The sequence below is a fragment of the Amphiura filiformis genome, chromosome 20, assembly GCF_039555335.1.
Source record: "Amphiura filiformis chromosome 20, Afil_fr2py, whole genome shotgun sequence".
Classification (NCBI taxonomy): Eukaryota; Metazoa; Echinodermata; class Ophiuroidea; order Amphilepidida; family Amphiuridae; genus Amphiura; species Amphiura filiformis.
This window is the reverse complement of record NC_092647.1, coordinates 1,781,808-1,801,847: the sequence shown is the minus strand read 5'-3', so window position 1 is coordinate 1,801,847 and position 20,040 is coordinate 1,781,808. Positions and strand designations below refer to the sequence as shown.

General features: G+C 34.9%; 1 protein-coding gene across 2 annotated transcripts in view; it reads right to left on the bottom strand.

Annotated features, from left to right (window-relative positions):
* The window catches only part of LOC140142781 (tetraspanin-31-B-like), a 54,315-nt gene that overhangs the window by 25,113 nt on the left and 9,162 nt on the right, over positions 1 to 20,040 (bottom strand). For both annotated transcript variants that reach the window (XM_072164779.1, XM_072164778.1), the window contains exon 2: positions 5,003 to 5,170. In XM_072164779.1, coding sequence (XP_072020880.1) covers positions 5,003 to 5,170 — 168 coding nt within the window. The remainder of the gene's footprint in view (positions 1 to 5,002; positions 5,171 to 20,040) is intronic.

The window sequence follows — 20,040 nt, the reverse complement described above, 5'->3', positions numbered from 1 at the left end:
CAGCAGTAGATTGCAACGTTATATTGCTATCAGCAGTAGATTGCAACGTTATATTGCTATCAGCAGTAGATTGAACGTTATATTGCTATCAGCAGTAGATTGCAACATTATGTTGCTATCAGCAGTAGATTGCAACGTTATATTGCTATCAGCAGTAGATTGCAACGTTATATTGCTATCAGCAGTAGATTGAGCGTTATATTGCTATCAGCAGTAGATTGCAACATTATGTTGCTATCAGCAGTAGATTGCAACGTTATATTGCTATCAGCAGTAGATTGCAAAATTATATTGCTATCAGCAGTAGATTGAACGTTATATTGCTATCAGCAGTAGATTGCAACATTATGTTGCTATCAGCAGTAGATTGCAACGTTATATTGCTATCAGCAGTAGATTGCAACGTTATATTGCTATCAGCAGTAGATTGCAACATTATGTTGCTATCAGCAGTAGATTGCAAAGTTATATTGCTATCAGCAGTAGATTGCAACATTATGTTGCTATCAGCAGTAGATTGCAACGTTATATTGCTATCAGCAGTAGATTGCAACATTATGTTGCTATCAGCAGTAGATTGCAACGTTATATTGCTATCAGCAACGTTATATTGCTATCAGCAGTAGATTGCAACATTATGTTGCTATCAGCAGTAGATTGCAACGTTATATTGCTATCAGCAGTAGATTGCAACGTTATATTGCTATCAGCAGTAGATTGCAACATTATATTGCTATCAGCAGTAGATTGCAACGTTATATTGCTATCAGCAGTAGATTGCAACGTTATATTGCTATCAGCAGTAGATTGCAACATTATATTGCTATCAGCAGTAGATTGCAACATTATATTGCTATCAGCAGTAGATAGCATTTGACACATTATATTGCTATCAGCAGCAGGCAATATTTGCAACATTACATTGCTATAAGTAGTAGATAGCGCTTGCAACATTATATTGCTACAATGTATCAGCAGTAGATTCCATTTGCAACATTACTTTGCTATCATCAGTAGATAACGCTTGCAACATTATATTGCTATCAGCAGTAGATAATATTTGCAATATTACATTGCTATCAGCAGTCAAAAGCATTTGCAACATTATCAATAGTAGAGAGGATTTGCAACACTATACTGCTATCAGCAGTAGATAGCATTTGCAACATTACATTGCTATCAACCATATAAAGCATTTGCAACATTACATTGCTATCAGTAATAGCAACATTAAATTCATATTGAAGCTTGAGCCCAGGTCCCATATTGGTGTTGAACAATTTAAGAAGTTGGATATGTTGAAAGTTGAAGACAGAGTTAAACAACTTAAACTCAATCATGTTTTTAAAATCTACCATGATATTGCACCAGAGTACCTAAATTTTCATTTTGTGAAATTTTCTCCGACTCACAATTACTTTACCAGGGGCAGTGCAGCAAATTTTTTGGTACCAAAAGCTAAGGGCCAGAAGTGTAATACCTTCTTTTTTACTGGTGTACAGGAATGGAATTTGCTTCCAATTGATATTAAACAATCCACAACTCAGTGGCAGTTAAAAGCCACTTTTATCTTGATTTTAATCTGTTTTATCTTAATTATGCAGTTTTATCATATGAAGAGCTTTGTTGCAAAACCCCTTACATCCACTTTTGACTTTTTGAGAAAAACAGCTTTTTTTAATTGTGCAAGTATTACTTGTTCGATTTGATTCAATTTGGGATTGGATAAAGTGTTGATGAATAGAAACTAAAAGAATAGGTTTGGGACAATTTTCAAGGCTTCCTATTTATTTTATTATTTATTTTATATCGCACCTTTTGTGGATGTAAGGGGTTTTGCAACAAAATAAATTTACCCCTTTTCTAGAAACCACCTTTGCAATCAAATTTGAGCCCATTTGTTTGCACTACATTATGTAACTTGACTAATGCTTTGAAAATCAAAAAGAAAAATTGAAATATCTCATTTACTTTTTTAATTATGAATTTTTAATTAAATTCGGGAAAATGGCACCTTTTGTTAATTAAAATGATTTTTTCAAACATAGTAACCCAAAAACAGTTCCCTTTGGTTTTAATAGGTAAAGAACATTCCAGGCTACCATTATACATCAAAAAATTTTAAACAAAACAATTCTATATTCATTTTAAGTTCAGATTTCCGGAAATTCCGGAAGATTTCCCAAATGGGAAATATGCGATAACTCCGGAAGGGAAGGTAGTATGAAGATCAAACAACCACCAAAATGTGTAATTTTACCCACACTATAATATTATGCCAATAACTCAATTTGGCCAAAAGTGGATGTAAGGGGTTTTGAAACAAAGCTCTTCATATGCAGTTGTTTCACCAAATGTGCAATAATTTTTTATGTAATTAATGTTTTATTATAATTATAAAGAACCCCAATGGAAATAAGCCCTTTTTAGGGCTTTCTTGGGATATCCTTGGCATTGTATGTTGTTTTATAAATATGTTGTGTGATGTATTTTTATGCATTTTTATTCTGTTCTGATGTATTGTATAATGTTTTTTGAATTGCCAAATAAAATCTATATATCTACCTATCTGCAGTAGCTTGTAATTTAATATTATATCAATATATTTGTGCAACATTTCTATCAGCAGTAAAAAAACATTTGCAACAATACTTTGATATCAACAACGTGAAACATAACATTGCTATCTGCAGTAGATTGTATTTTCATATTACATTACTACCAGCAGAACATAGCATTTGCAACATTACATTGTAATCAGAAGTCGATAGTATTTGCAACATTTTAAATTGCTATCAGCAGTAGATAGCATTTGTGACATCAAATTGCTATCAGCAGTAGATAGCCATTTGCAACATTACATTGCTATCTGCAGTAGATAGCCATTTGCAACATTACATTGCTATCAGCAGTAGATAGCCATTTGCAACATTACATTGCTGTCAGCAGCAGAAAGCCATTTGCAATAATTTTGCTATCAGCAGTAGATAACCTCCGCAACATTATATTGCTATCAGCAGTAGATAGGCATTTACAAAATAACATTGCTATCAGCAGTAGATAGCATTTGCAACATTACATTGCTATCAGCAGTAGATATCCATTTGCAACATTATATTGCTATCAGCAGTAGATAGCATTTTGTAACATTACATTACTATCAGCAGTAGATATCCATTTGCAACATTATATTGCTATCAGCAGTGGATAGCATTTGCAATGTTACATTGCTATCAGCAGTAGATAGCATTTTGTAACATTACATTGCCATCAGCAGTTGATAGCCATTTGTAACATTACATTACTATCAGCAGTAGATAGCATTTGCAACATTAAATTGCTATCAGAAGTAGATAAGCATTTACAAAATAACATTGCTATCAGCAGTAGATAGCATTTGAAACATTACATTGCTATCAGGGAGTAGATAGCATTTTGTAACATTACATTGCTATCAGCAGTAGATAGCATTTGCAACATTGCATTGCTATCAGCAGTAGATAGCCATTTGCAATAATATTGCTATCAGCAGTAGATAGCCATTTGCAACATTACATTGCTATCAGCAGTATATAGCCATTTGCAACATTAAATTGCTATCAGCAGCAGATAAAATTTGCAACATCATATTGCTATCAGCAGTAGACATGTGCATATTTAGGGGGGCTTTTGGGGTGCCAGCCCCGGGGTATAAGCAGGGGTAGCCAAAACGAAGGGGCGGCGGAAGAAGAAGGGCGGCAGAAGAAGAAGAAGGGGCGGCAAAAAGAATTAGTAAAGAAATAAGGGCAGACAAAATTATAAAAGTATAAAAAAATTGAAAAAATTGTACTATTAGAGCGCTAGCGCTTATGATCCTTTTTGTTTTTTTGCTCTTCACATTTTCAAACCACCAAAAAAAAAATTGGGTCAACCTTTTCAGGCTGTTGAGGAAGGGGCAGCAAAATTGAAATTTCCTCAGCCCCCCGGGGTAGGAGTGGCCACGGTACGCCACTGGTAGATATCCATTTGCAACATTACATTGCTATCAGCAGTAGACAACATTACATTGCTGTCAGCAGTAGATAGCCATTTGCAATAATTTGGCTATCAGCAGTAGATAGCATCCACAACATTGTATTGCTATCAGCAGTAGATAGCATTTGTAACATTACATTGCTATCAGCTGTAGATAGCATTTGCAACATTGCATTGCTATCAGCAGTAGATAGCCATTTGCAATAATATTGCTATCAGCAGTAGATAGCCATTTGCAATAATATTGCTATCAGCAGTAGATAGCCATTTGCAATAATATTGCTATCAGCAGTAGATAGCATTTGCAACACTAAATTGCTATCAGCAGTAGACAGTCATTTGCAATAATATTGCTATCAGCAGTAGAAAGCCATTTACAAAATAACATTGGTATCACTATCAGCAGCAGATAATGTTTGCAACATCCTATTGCTTCAGCAGTAAATGCTTGCAATATTTGCTACCTGCTCTGTAAAAACAACTTGCTGAATAAATGCTATTTCTTTTGCCCATCTTGAAAAAGGTGACGCGAGTAATCATTGTCTTTTTCTTGGTATCACATACTTTTAATTGGACATACATTTTTATCAAGTTAGGTCTGTGCATTATACAAACAAGGCAAACAAATATTTTGGCATCCTATGAAAGAAATATGGGATTTAGAAAAAGTCAAGTCCCCTGAAAATGAAGTGCGAGTAATCATGGAATGACGTAGCAGTAGATGACACTTTGCATTCTTGCTACTTTGTTAATATATTTGTTATTTTTTCTTCAAATAACAGGTATATTATGCCAATTAATGTTAAAAATGTGCTATGATTTACCACATTAAGTCACCTTGTACAATTATCAATGTTGATTGTAGAATCACACTAGAGACTAAGTTTCTCACATTACACCTACAAATAACATGCCACAGGCATATGCCATGTCCCTGATGACATCACTTCAGGTATGCAAATAAGTGCGACGATAAGCAAAAGGATACAAAGAAGAGGCAGACTTGATGGTGTTTTGCAGCTCCCACTAGACCGATGATGGCTACAAACATAAGAAAGATTCCGCATGCTATAATGCCACCGACGATGTATAGACTGCTGACGTAGGCTTGAGTCTTGGCGACAGACGGAACTATGATGAGAATCAGGGCCACAATCTGCGTAGGAAAGAGAAAGGGAAAAAATAAGAAAAACAATCATATTATGGTAATTGGCTTTGAGAGCGGATTTGTAAATAGTGCTACACTGCTTCTGGAGCATAACATATTGATTCAACGGATGTGAACTTCTCATGGTGAAGTTTAGAATATATTTCCTCTAGGTACATTTAACCCCATGAGAACTACAGGCATGCCGATTGGCCAAAAAGAAGTTTTCATTATCAATCGGACCAATCAGCAACATTGTTACGATAACTTCACCACGCAAAAAAAATTGGGGTGAATTATTTGCAACGCTCCATTCTGATTGGTGATTAAAGTAAAGATATCATGTAATTGACCAATCAGAGGCAATGTTTGATCGGCGGGTAGTGCTCAGAGGGTTAAGAATTAAGAATAGGAAATGACAGAGAATCCGCTTGTGAAATTTTAATAATCCACAAAGTGAGCATTTTTTTCCTCGGGTGTGCACATTGCAACCAACAGGAGATATATTACAATATAGTCTTTGAACAATCATTCATCTTTATTTGAAAGTTCGAAAGCTCAAATTATGCTATATCTGAACAGTGAACAGTCAAAATATGGGAACAATATATACTTAATTCTGCTTTTCAATAAGGCTAAAAAAACAATTTATGCCTCAAGGCCCATGGCAAAAAACGAATATGCAATGAGGTTGTTGTTTTTTTTAAGATTTTTTTTTTTTAAAGATTTGTTTTCTAACTAAATTTTGAAGTATTAAAGATGTCATTTTTGTATGTTCAAAAGTACACAACATAAAATTGTGGTTGATTGATGCAATTGAAGTACAAACATCAATTGTTTTATACCTAAACAATGCGAGTATCAAATCAAGTAACTTTCTTCCAAATTTGTCTCAGAATTTCATGATTTTATGGTTAATTAAACTAAAAAAATGAATTTGCCGTTTCAGCTGACATAGCCGCACTACATAAAACAAACGTGCACGGCAGCTTTGAGACATAACATTTTTTTAACCTAAAGGAGCTGTAATAAATATGAAATGTAGCAAGTAGATGCACAAAAAATACTGAAAAAACTCTGCTAATTAAAACAGAACTTAGATTTTAGAAACATTTTGCGCAAAAAAAATGTATATATTTGAATGAGTTTAGCACATAAAAACTTTTCAGATTGAGCTAATTAATGTTGACAACATCAAAATTCTTTTGAGATAATTCACTACCTCACCCGATAGCAAAAATAAAATCACATAAAAGAACCCTAATCTAACCTATAAAGTATTTTCTCAGTAACTCAATTCTCTTTAGGTTGGATAATAATATTTAATACATTGTGACACACATAATGAGACACTTTCAGTTTTACTACCCATATGCAACGGCAAAATTTCTCAATTCCATGAGGGTTTCTGCAGCTCTCTGCCTGGCATCAAATCAGGTCGTGTATTGCATTGCATAAACCCATCAATTACTGATGAGCCGACAGTGTCTGACATGTATGGATGAGCCCTTCTAATAACAAACATCATGACGACATGAAATTACAGAGTAACTTGAAATGCAGAAATAATGATATCACGCTAGGGGAATAATATTACCCATCGATGATATCATGATTGATTAGCATATTTATATTATTATTATTATTGGTCTCTACTTCCTCAAAAATTTTTCTCGTTCATTTATCTCTTTTTGTCTTTCTGTACATGTATTTCTGTCTTCCATTCTTTTTCTTGTATTTCTTTTCCCCATTGTCTTTTTTTCTACCTCACTCACGAGTCACCTTCCCCCTCCCTCACCTAGTCACCTGTTTATTTTTATTCCCTATCTTGTCCAGTGGCGTAGCCAGGATTTTGGAACCGAGGGGGCACAACTTGTAAATGTACAGACGGAAATATTTTTTGCCGACGGAAGTTGTGATTTGTTGACCCAAAATTTTTTTGCACGGTTTGAAAAAGTGAAGAGAAAAAAAAAAAAAAAAGAAAAGGTTATTAGGCGGTACCAACATAAAAACACACAATTTGAATGTAAAATTTAATTTCATTCACAATTTTTCCCCTTTTTTCTGTCACCCTGGGTATAAAATAGTCTATTGTTAACCCAATTTTTTTTTCACCAACGTCTTCAGTCTACGACAGCCTTACATGTACCGACAGCCACGACGAGCGGGGGGGGGCCACTGGCTACGCCACTGATCTTGTCTCTCTTCCAGTTTTCTTCTCATGTATTCAATCTCCCCACCTTCCTCCATCCCTCCATTTTTGTCCTCTTCAACCTGACCCTCCTAGTTTTGTCCATTTTCCCACAGAATTAGATGAGAAGAAGAACCTGGACTCCCTGTACCGCCACGTACAATAGTGCTGTCTGCTTTGGGGAGAAAATTGGGGTACTTGGGTCCTTACCGACAGTGCGCGTGAGACTAACAATAAACAATTCTGCATCTCATCTTAAGCATCTTGGTGTCACATGCAGGTCGCATCAAGTTCATCTTTCAAATGCACCCATCATCCATGTCGTGCTTGCATGACAACAATTGCATCAAGCGCATTTCAAGGGAAACCGAATACCCCAAATTTTTACTCCATTCCTGTATCAAGATGGCAGTCAAGTCCTGGTTCTTCATCTCTAATTCTGTGATCTTTACCCCATCTCCTTATCTTGTCTCTCTTTCAGTCTTTTTCTCAGATATTCATCTCCTCTTTCCTCTTCATAAGGCCTAAAAAAAAATTGTTTGATTGGCGTAACCCGACCTACCCTAAAATTAGGCCCGACTCAAACTTTTTTTTTTTTTGCACAAAAAAATAATGAAATTTAAAAAAATAAATAAAAATAAATAAATTTTAAAAAAAAGAAGAAAAAAGTTCCAAAGCCTTTATCAAACGAAATTTACAGCTTAAAGAGGAAAAAAAGAAGAAAAAGAATCCCGACCTACCTACCCTAATTTTTTTTATGTTACGCCAATCAAACAATTTTTTTAAAGGCCTAATCCTCCCCATCCTCTCCACTAATTCTACCTCACTCCCTCTCTCTCCCCTCTTTCAAAATTATTTTCTTTACATCTAATAAATTTTAGTTCCATCTCTTTTAAAATAAACAGCCTGTCTAACAACATTGGTGCACTGACTATAAAGCAATTTCCTGTCATTTATAGACCCTGTCTAACAACACTGCAGCAGTGACTACACATTTAAAGCAATTTCTTGTTGTTTATTACATTAGACTAAGCCAATTTCTTCTGTACTGAGATCTATAAAGGTAGTAAGATGATGGCAATGACACCATTAGTAATAACAAACATGCATTATAGATAGAGCATTAGTTACATGTAGTATTAGCCTGTGAAGTGAATGCAGAAATAAATTTAAATTGGCAATAAAAATAAATGAACATCTTACTTAGATGATCATCAAAAATATAGGTTTATCTCTAAAACTTTTTGAGTGTGTGTGTGTTTAGCCCTTGTTCAGTTGTTTGCCGCTCTTTGTTTTTTAATAACTAAAAAAATATGCCTGTAACAAACGCCCAGTGCATACAGCTACATGATTGGATGGTTTTCAGGCTTTGCCATTTAAGGAGAGCTAAAGTGATTGCTCCCCATCACTCCCCTCAAATAAAGCTTAGGAGAGCTTTTTATTGCTCACCTACCTTTGGTGTAACAATAATAACAACATAAAGTACAGTAAAAATGCTCTCCTAGTGCCCTCTTGTAGCACTCAAGGGGGGTAATTAAAAGCTCCCCTGCAAATTTCAAACGGCAAAGCCCTGGCTTTCACATACATGCACTTATGCGAGTGCATTTGAGAGTCAAACCGTTTCTCTTTTTTTTGGCTTACTCCAGCTACAGGCCCTTGCGTGTGTGAACAAGAGTTAAAGATCAAAGAAACAAAAACACAGTATGATCTAAAACGAAGAAAAGAAAAAAAAGAGAAAAAAAACCTAAATTATCATGTCAAATGAAGAAATAATCTGGAGGAAACTCTGAAGTCAAATTAAGAGTAAATATAAACTTTTCTTTTAAACTGCTAATTTACATGTCCTGACATTTTTGCATCATTATAATTTTAACCATAGACCCTGGAAATAGAATTTTTTAACTTATGGTCATGTGTCATATGGTGGGGCACATTTGCGTTACAAGCACTGATTTTGATAATTTGTCCTCATTTTCACTTAAATTGAAACACGTCTAAAACTATACATCTCTTATCCTCTACCGCTTATCCTCCAGGTTTATCCTTGTTAACATTTTAATATTTTTCACTAATTAAACAAATGATAATTTCAAATTGTGAAACATATTTGAAAAGTAGAATAATCAAGAGCTCTGTATAATGAACCCAAACTTTATGCAATTGGACAAAGAATAGCTCTGTACCAACAAGTTAAATCTGAAAGAGGAGAGAAAAATGTAACGCCTCCCACTATTTTGGGGTCCCACCATACGACACATGACCTTATATAAGACTGTAAAGATCGGTTTACAGTATGTTGCTAGTTAATCTACAGCATTAGCAGGAAAACCCAATGTATCGGGAATTGAATAAAAGAATAGGTTATGTGTTGCCAGTATGAATGTAATCTAATCGGTGAAGTAATTTGAGTTGCTGAACCATGAACAATTAACTCCATTTTCCCTGATTACGTGTGATAATGAATACACCAGAGACGCCATTCCTTTCAGAGGATGTTCATTTTGTAAGTTGTTTCAAAGGTACGAGTGAAATTTTTACTCATTACCAATATTCACCTTTGTATCTTTGTTGTTCATATTGCCCAAGCCTTGCGCATATTGCCTCTAATTTATTCTTTGAATAACAGTATTCTCCACCGTGGATTCATATCATCCATAACTTTACACTATAGATTTGTGAAATCTACATACTGCAAACTATAATAAAAGCATTGGTTGCAGAGTACTTGACTTAACACTATGTGCCATTCTTAGGCAGTGGCTGGTGGCTTGGCTTGTTAGCGCTGAATTTCAATGGTTTCTGCCATAGGCGTAGACCCCTGGGGGATGGATTTATACCCCCAATATTTTGCCAGGGGGGATGGTCCATACAATCACCCCCCCCCCCCAATGTTGACGGCTGTATGTGGGTTTCTGACAAAATTAGCCTCATACCTGGCCATTTTAGCCCCCAAAGTGCAAATTTTTCGTGCTCCGCACACATTTATTCCACTTGTGCATCATATTTCAACTATTTGGCTTCAAAATGGCAAAATTTATTTGTTCCATAATCTTATTCTGCAGTCAAAAGGTGCTGGATTCAGTATACTAGTACTTCGAGAAATTTTTTCCAACTTCTCCCCCCAAATGTCAAAAAGAAATCTACACCACTGGTTTCTGCATGGTAGATGGCAGCAACTGCTTGACTGCGTCGTTGTGGAAGACGCTTGTCAAGGCACAATATATGGACGAGATCGCAGAACGCGCAAATAATCTGTAAACAAGTTTCGTTCATTTCAGGATCCACTAACCAAAATATTGGACCTGCCTGTCATCTACATGTATCACATCGTCGTCTGTATTCCATAGTGGCGTATAGTGGGGCGCCGCGAATAAATAACTTTTCGAGAAAATTGGGTTTGAAGAAATGCCAATTTAAAATCGAGTTGTATAAGTCAGACATTCATTATATTTTGTAAATGATGTGAAATTTCTGTAGTAAACTAAATAGATTTTATTGTTATATATTTTTCAAAAGAAATAAATACATACTATTGCTGGCAAACTGAAAATAAAACTATACGTCACTATGGAAAACAAACAAAACGCAATACCCTAACCTAACGTTAACCGACGCCACCTCGGTCGCCGTGTAATCCCTATGGCGTTATTTTTAAAGTCGTTCAGTATTCCATAGTGGCGTATAGGTCCGATATGTACGCCACTATGACATACGATGTTTTTCATTTTGCCGATATTTCATAATTATAAAATGTGTATAAAAAGTGGCGTATGGTCGATACGCCATTATGGAATACAAAAAATGTCACTTTGAACTATACGCCACATTTAATTAATTAATTAGCTAATTATGACTGATGAGACTTAGAAAAATGAAAGAGAACATCATTAAAAACATATGTGCCAATTTTCAAAAAATGACCAAAAATCACTATACGCCACTATGGAATACAGCCGGCGACATGGTAGAAGATAGTAAAACAAACATTCCTTCCTTGCCCCTATACAGAACTTTTATTATCAGTGTGTTATTATTTTTTGAGAAAAATGCAAAAATAGTCAAATTTATCAAGGGGTGAAGTACCACCTTAGGTATAGGACATTTATTTTGTGAGGACAATGTCTTATTATTGGATGATTGACTACAATCCCAATACTGAATTAAAAACCGAGGTGATAGCGCCCTCAAATTAATGACCACTCATTCCATAGGCTTGCATGCTTGTAGACCCTGATACAAACATCCACAAATTACAACCAGCATTTTGAAATCACAAAATTTGACATTATATATATTTCACACATAAATAGTTCACTAATCAGATCTTTTGAATTATTATAAAATGCCTACTTGAAATGAAGGTTTCCTTAGCAAGCAATAGGTAGAGTTCCCTATCCAAGTCTCATCTTGATGCAGAATCATCCAAAAATATTCATGTTGTGTACTTGTGATGTGTTTTTTGCACATGATAACAACACTGATGCCTAGGTGTTAGGGGCCGTCCATAATTTTCGCCATTTTCACTTACGTACAAAGCGTACGTAAGAGGGAGGGAGGGGGTAAAAATCCTTGGCATGTGTACGTAAGAAAAATGGCGATTTGTTTGAGCAATAAAAAAAAATTAAAGTGAAAAATTATGGAATTTTCCAATATTTTATTCATAAAAAAATGATTTTCTCTTTAATTTTGAGTCTAATATGCACAGTGGTCCTATTTTACATTATGCTTAATTTATTTCATACCAAAATACTTCAAAAAGTATCTATCTGCGCTAGGATCAATGGCAGCAAATGCTCTAGTGTGGATTGTCACTGTTGCGACTATAAAGGCATGAAACCCATTGCAAAATCCTTCGCCATTTTATATGTACGTAACTCGAGGGAGGGAGGGGGGTAAAAAGTTACGTACGCTTTGTACGTAAGTGAAAATGGCAAAAATTATGGACGGCCCCTTAATAGGCATACTGAAATGTTAAGGGTGTGAGGTAATGACTCTTAAGGCTGGGTAAATTGTTAATTGTGGCTAAATCCAAGCACTCATTTAATCACCTACCTATGTCTTATTTAGAAACTAATGTGGAGATGCTCGTTAAGTGTATTTTGAAGTATGACTCACTTTCTGACGGAACACAAATCAGTGTTCATTAGTAAAAATAGGGTGTTATTGATGGAGTTTATATGAAAATATCAGGTTCAATGGATTAATTGATTATGAACGTCTTCACCTTGAAAAAATTCAACGCTCCTGGGGCATGAATGTAAATTAGAATATGACATGCACCTCTGCCACTGAATAAAGCCACAACAAATTAAAATAATGCCAATCAATTTCCATTTCCAAATCAAGACATGATTTCAAGATTTCCTTCATTAGCAGTTTTAAAAGGGCTTTAAGGTAGCTGTGTACTCTCAGATACGCATGTAGTAAAAGTGCCATAACTTTGTAATTATTCATGCAAGACATGTAAAAGTATACATTTTTATAAAGGCAAGACATCAATGAATCTCAATATAAGTACAGTTTTGGTGTAAAACAACAATTATGAAGAAAATCACAAAAAAGTGAATTTTTGGCAATTTTTGTTCGGTACATCATAACAAAAAAACACTCTTTCCAAAAACTTTTGTTTTACTTTTTTCTTAATCTTGAGGCACCATTCCAAAAACGTTTTTTTTTATAGTTTTTGATATTGGCCTTATTTTTTGAGATATTGACCATATAAGGCATCAAAATGAACTTTTTAAAATTCATAACCGCCTATTTGCACACAATGATGCCTAAAATTGGAAACAGACCAAAATATAAAAAAATGAGAAAACCGTTTAATTGCTTACCTATAGATGCTGTATTTATTGAGTTATCGTGTACCTAAATCGTCATTTTATTGAAAAATTGAACATTGAAATAAAGGCCGTTGAAGTTTAAAGTGGTAACATTTTGCACTTTGATCGAAGCTTACAGGAGAATGCGGCAGTTCTCGTTTTTCTATCTTACATTACGTGAACATCGGGTAATCCACAGCCCCTTGAGAAGTTTGGGCGAAATCTATTCATATCTTGATGTTTAAATCGGGGAAAAAAAAAAAAAAAAATCACATTTTATCAGCTAAAACGGAGCCATTTGACCGCTAGGTTTTGTGAAATCAGTGCTTCCGTGGTGTTTCCATAAGATGCGCCATTATGCAGATAAGCGTCGCGATACGGAGCATATCTGTGCGTTACCAAATTGCGCGATGACATAGCGCGATGCGCTATTGTTGTGCGATGTACCCTGCTGGTACAACAAAGATTTTCTTTCCTTTTAAATTTCAAACACGAGTGGAATAGTGAAATAAAATCCTTCAAATATTGCAGTTGGAGTTTATTAATCTGGATTTTCATTCCTTGTATTTATAAAAAACATAACAAAGTACAAACATATCAAAAAAACTCAATTTCGCGAAAGAAACAATGTCTAGAGTACACAGCCGCGTTAAGTTTTGGAAACACTGAAGCTTATTTTCTAATCTATAATCTGTGCACTTATACATGTAAAACCTGGGGAATGGGGATAATTTCCAGAAAACTGCTTTAGAGAGGGTTTTTTTCCCCAAAAATCTGAAAAACTGCAGATTCTTTATTGTTTTTAGTAAAGTTTGTAAAAATTGTCAAAATTTACTGTAATTTTGAGCAAAATAATTGAAAATTAGTAGATTTTTTGTCTATTTTTCATCACATTTGATTTATTTTTCAGGTTTGTTTTAGGAATCTGAACTCCGCATATCCGTACCAAATCCAAAATCTTAAATATTACCATTTTAATCAATTGTCTCCAAGTACAAGATTCATCAATTTAGAACATATTCAAGATTCACTTAAATTTTACCTTAATGTCACATACAATCAGGTATTAATCATCATCATTAGGCCAAAAAAAAAAAATTGTTGTGTTGCCCTCAACCGTCCGGTCCTAAATCCTGAAAAATCAGGGTCGCAATTTTTTTTTTTTTTGGAATGATGATTTTTACAGATTTGTTCAAAAAATCAATGTTTTTCACTTAAAATTAATATTATATTGAAAGACTAGTCTTTAATTGATGTCTAACAGGTATCCAGAAGTCAAAATTGACAAATGTCCCTAATTGAAGAAGCATTATTTAATATTTGAGGGATTTTTAAAATCTGAAGGTTAAAAAAAATAAAAAATCCGACCGCCCGACCCAACTTTCCCATTTTTCCACTTGAGGGCAACACAACAATATTTTTTTTTTTTGGCCTTACCGTAATATGGATGAGTTTGTGACACAATTTGAAAATTAAAAAAAAAATTTTTTTTTTAAAAAGAGTTATCCATCACTATATTTGACAACAGAAGTCACAGCAGCATAAATTTGTATTTTTAGATCGAGTCATGCATACATTGAATACTAAATAAATTATCATTGCTGATTTGAACAAGTTTTGATTTTTGCCCGAGCTCTTAAAAAAATCAATCATGTGTTTTAAATATATCTTGCATTGGGATGTGCCAAAGGACAATTGATTTTATCCATCTGTTTGCCAGAGAAAAAATCTTACCCTTCCCAGAATCCTTTGCAACATGATACATCAAATGACACTCCCATTATTTTGTACAGGTTGCCTTTGTTTTCATTTTGAGAATAGATTGGCAAAACATGGGTCGATGGGCAAGAAATAAACATTATTTGCAAGATTTGCCTGGATATGCTCTGTTTATTGAGGTATAGCAGTCAAGTAGCTCAATCATTAAGGCATTCGACTATGGTGCGGGAGGTTGCGGGTTCGAACCCTGGTGGTGCCTACAACGCTCACGTGGAAAAATTGAGTTAGCTTGAAATTCCCCTGGACAAGGAACTCACTGCTAATTTGTCTTGTTGTAACCCGTATGAAACTCGGGGAGCTGATCCTGGTTGCGATGGTTATTTGTAAAATGTCTAGGGTGTGCGCTCTTGAAGTAGCAAAATCCCTGAATTGTTGTTTAATGGTTTATGGAATGATGTGGGGCCGTAGTGGTCAGCAACAACCTGTAAAGTGTGCTGAGGCTTGTGGATCAATGTCTAGGCGTTGTGCCTGTGCGTAGCGCACTATAAATCACTGCACTTTTTTTTTTACATTTCATCACTTTCATCACTATCGACCCATGTTGCACTAGATAGCAAAGCAGTGACAGCAAATTGAAATGGTAGAAATGCATTATGGGAAGTATATCTTCTTTGCCTGTTTACTGTCTACTGGGGATAGCTCAGGAGATGCAAGGCATCCTGCTTGGTACAAATGAAGACTTCCGATGCAAAATGCAAAAATATTCAAAACACTGTCTAACCAGCAAACACAAAACGTTTTAAAAATGTTTTAAACTGGTTATATTTTGGGTTTGGGTTAAAACATTTTAATAACATTTAATTTTGGGTACTTGGGTTATATAAAAGTTATGAACAGTTTGTATGAACACACACATTTTTAAAATGTTGTCGAAATGTTATTGTAAGAAGATATAGTTTGCAAACATTTTTTTCCAAATATTTTTAAATAACATGTTTGAATATTTTGCTTGTTTAGAAATTAATACCCTTTATATACCCTAAACAACATGTTGATTTACATTTAAACACAGTTGTTCTTACAAGTGCTATATGCTAGGTGCGTCTTGTACATCAAATCCTTGATAAAATAATCTGATATGGTGTGGTACAGTTATTAATACGCACACACTTACATAGCCTACATCTAACTGACATGCACACAAATATTCTCTTTGAAAAAAACCTTCAAGAAGAACAATCAAAATTCCTTGTTATTTCTCATCACACGCTGTACATGTAGCGACTTCCACAAGTCCCCTAGACCCAGTGTTTATCTGACCTGAGCGGAAAGCACTAGTATTATTTGACTATGATAGCACAGCTTTTTGCTATGATAGCATAGCGTTCGCCGTTCAGATGATGACGTGTTGATATAAGCGCTGTTATCCCGTGGCAACCATGCTTCTAAATTCCTTCACATACATATCATCTATTTCAAACGTAGTCATATTAATCACATTTTCATACTTAGGGGGTAATATTTTCAAATTAAATGTTGTAAAGCAGTCAATGCAGGAAAGAAATATGATTTGATTCATATGTGTAATATGGAGGTACATGAAAAACTTCTATCATCAGCGCTCCTGGGCAAAGATTACATAGTACTCTGCATACAGAATCAGTAAATGTTGATTTTGTGCCAAAATATAAGTCATAAAAATATCAACTTCAATACTTCATCAAATTGATATTGCAATAACAAGTATAGTTTGATCAGCTCGTAATCGGCGGACCTTATAACATCGCGGATGATATTAATATATTTTATTTGGAGAATTGCCTTGTGACATCTCACCAGAAGCATCACAAAGTATTAATTGAAGACCTATTCTTTGTCTACTTCATTTAACACACACAATATAGACCAGACAGATCAACTTTATCACTCCTAACGTGAGTCTACTTTTCGGCGTAATGGTAAAAGCCTAACAATTCCCGCCGATTACGAGCTGATCAAAGTATCGAGTACAACAAGTGAAAGTCTGTCAAACCACACTAGGATCCACAACATGAACATGCTCATCTATCAGGGCACAGTTCTTAAACCCCAATACATTTGTACATTCATTGAATGACCTTTGAAAATTTGGGTACAAAAACTCATACTCTGCAACTTGAGGTGAAATTTTGCACTATAAAATGTGATTGAGGTTATTGGACTATGCCATTGGGATGAGGCTATTGTGGTCCATAGTGCCATGAGCAATGTGATGGGAGGAGAATGTGCCATTAATTGCCTTCTACATGTACTTCTACTTGTGTGCCATGTAACAACTAGCTTCATACACAATGTTCTAAAAAAGTCAGGTGAAATGTCACAGTTGTGAATGTATACCCAATTCTGATTAATGCCCCAGCTGCGGCGCGAGATTTTATCCACCCCGATCCTGGTATTCCCTGGAACCCGACCCAACCTGTCCCGGAATATTTGGAACAAACCCACCTGATTCGGACCAATTTTTTTTCACCCCAGACCGGTTAATGTGAACTTAACCTCATCCCGATCAATTGTAGCTTTTCCAAATCCGATCCAAAGTTTCAAATCTTTAAAAACTCAAACACTGTCAGGCTCAAAAAAGGGTTCATCCCTAAAACCTGTGTGCTTACATGTGAAAGCTATCCTTGCACATAGCCCTAGGCTTTTTATAGTTATTAAAAAAAACAAAAAAAACAGTGACAGCGTAGCAGCAAATTAACAAGAACAAGTGGGTTCAAAATACAAAAAAAAACACCACATACCACTTAGCTGGTTTCTCTCTCTAAAAAAACAAACAAAAACATAGCACATATATTTTTTTGTAAAATGTTTGGGAGACAAACCTTTCTGTTTACTCCATCTATTCTGACACACTTCTCCCATTAAAACAAAAAGTGTCGACATTTTCAATCAACAAATGTAAATAAGAACAAGAAGCAATGGATTAAATGCTTTTTTCCCTAATTTTGAATGCAATAAATATTCACAGGCATACCTGTATGTACATCATCTCTACAATGTAGTTCTCCTTTATATGCATGCAGACTTTAGCATTTAGATTTGGAATACATCATGAAATTATAAAGTCATTTGGTAATGGTATAGAGACAAATTATAGAAACCTTTGTCAAAATCATCTATTATCATTTCCTAAAAATGTCAAAAAAATTTCACGTAAAAATCCTACATCACAAACAGTAGGGCTTTTCATCAGTAAATGGCAGTTCACAGCTCTTAGCTTTCAATTGATATCTGATCTTTATCATTTCCCTAGCTCCTATAATTGAATCTGCTTTCTCTGCTAAAGAAGGATTCAATTGTGCCTGTACACTCAGTGCATTCAACTTGAGCAAATGAATGGATGCAAATGTTAAGCAACACTTTACTTGGTTTTTCCTAAAAAACTGCTCTTCTAAAAATAATTTCGATTCAATTACAGAAATGAAAATGTATCATTTATCAGTCATACAATTAATATATTTTTGTCATCATTTTGAAAAATCATTTAATCATTTGATATTTAAAACAACCTTGGCAGCTCGGACCATCAACTAAATTTTGTTCTGCTTATAATAGTCGAAAATTATTCGGCTTTTGTTACTACACGCATCATTTGAGTCCCAACTTTTGCTTGCGTAAATTCATTATTAAAGCGTATGCCAGTCATGCATTACGCAATGCACAACTAGCGTACGACAGCATTCAAGCTTTGACTTACGTTTGGCGGACAGAATGGAGGACATTTAAAGTGAAAGATATCCTACTTAAAGGAAATTTTTCTAGGGTGAAATTTTGTGTAGAAACTGAATCTGACATAAAAAATGCATAATTATTAACAATTTTCCCCATAGCACTGTCCAGGGACACTACAAACTTTTTTAATTTTATTTTTTTAATTTCGGGTACCCGGGCAGGGTATTTCCTGCCCGGGTAATGTAATCTCGGGCGGGTACCCGCAAGCCCGCCTGAAAATGCCAGCCTTATCATACACTCACAGGAAATTAGCAAGTCAAAATTTTCGTCACCCCAAAACGGCCATTTTCGGCCAAAATTGGACCAAAAAATGAATTTTTCTCAAAATCAGTGAAAAATAAGGGTTTTAAGTCTGAAATCTGAAAATATGTGACATTTTACCCTAAAAACGCTAAAGTAATCAAGAATTTTGACTGTTTTCACCCCTAAATACTTTTTTCACACTTTGTCTGCCAAACGTAAGTCAAAGCTTGAACGCTGTCGTACGCACTATGCCCAACTGCATCATGCATTCTATTCTATATCAATATACACAGTGTTACCAGTCTTATTTTTTTGCCTTCTAGTTATGGTTATATAAGCCGAACAAACTATTTGCCACTGAGTTGCTTCCTAAACTGATGGATATCACAGTCATGTTCATAGTCTTTTTCACATTTGGTTAAAACACTTATTAAATTTTCTACTTCCATAGGTTGAAAGAGCAATCAAACAGTGTTTAGAAAATGGTTCAGCAGATGTGAAAAAATAAATTTAGGACACTGGGTATCACATGATTTTCATGGTCATCACATGGTTTTTATGACAGCCAGTTTGCCCGTATCCCTAATTCGCTACAAATCATATCCATTTCAGCAGCAAACAGCCCATTAAATCAGTTGACCGAAACCATGACTGCATAATATGGCTATGAATTTTCAACATCTATTCAACTGTGCCGTAAAAATGTAAATTGCTGTGCGATTAGTTGTTTTCACATTAATTGTCAATTTTGAAAATATTGTTTTTTATTCTTTTTCATAAATTCAAAATTCTAAGCTTCATCTTATAATTGATCTACACCATTCAGGGTTCAAATTCGGCTGTATCACATAGCAGTTTGCTCCACATTTTGAAGTAACTGCTATACCCAATTTTGCATTTGTATAGCACTTTTTATCACTAGTGCTTATGGAAGTATCTGATTATGAGGAATTAGCCAAAAATTGCTAGGCAAAATATTTAAACGAATTCGAACCCTGATCTACACATATATATTATATGCACACAAATATGTGACTCCTCGCCACAACTGAGCCCGGATGTCGCCAATCATCATTTTTGAGATATTCAACCAAAATATTCTGCTTATATTAGCTTTAAAATGATGTATATCA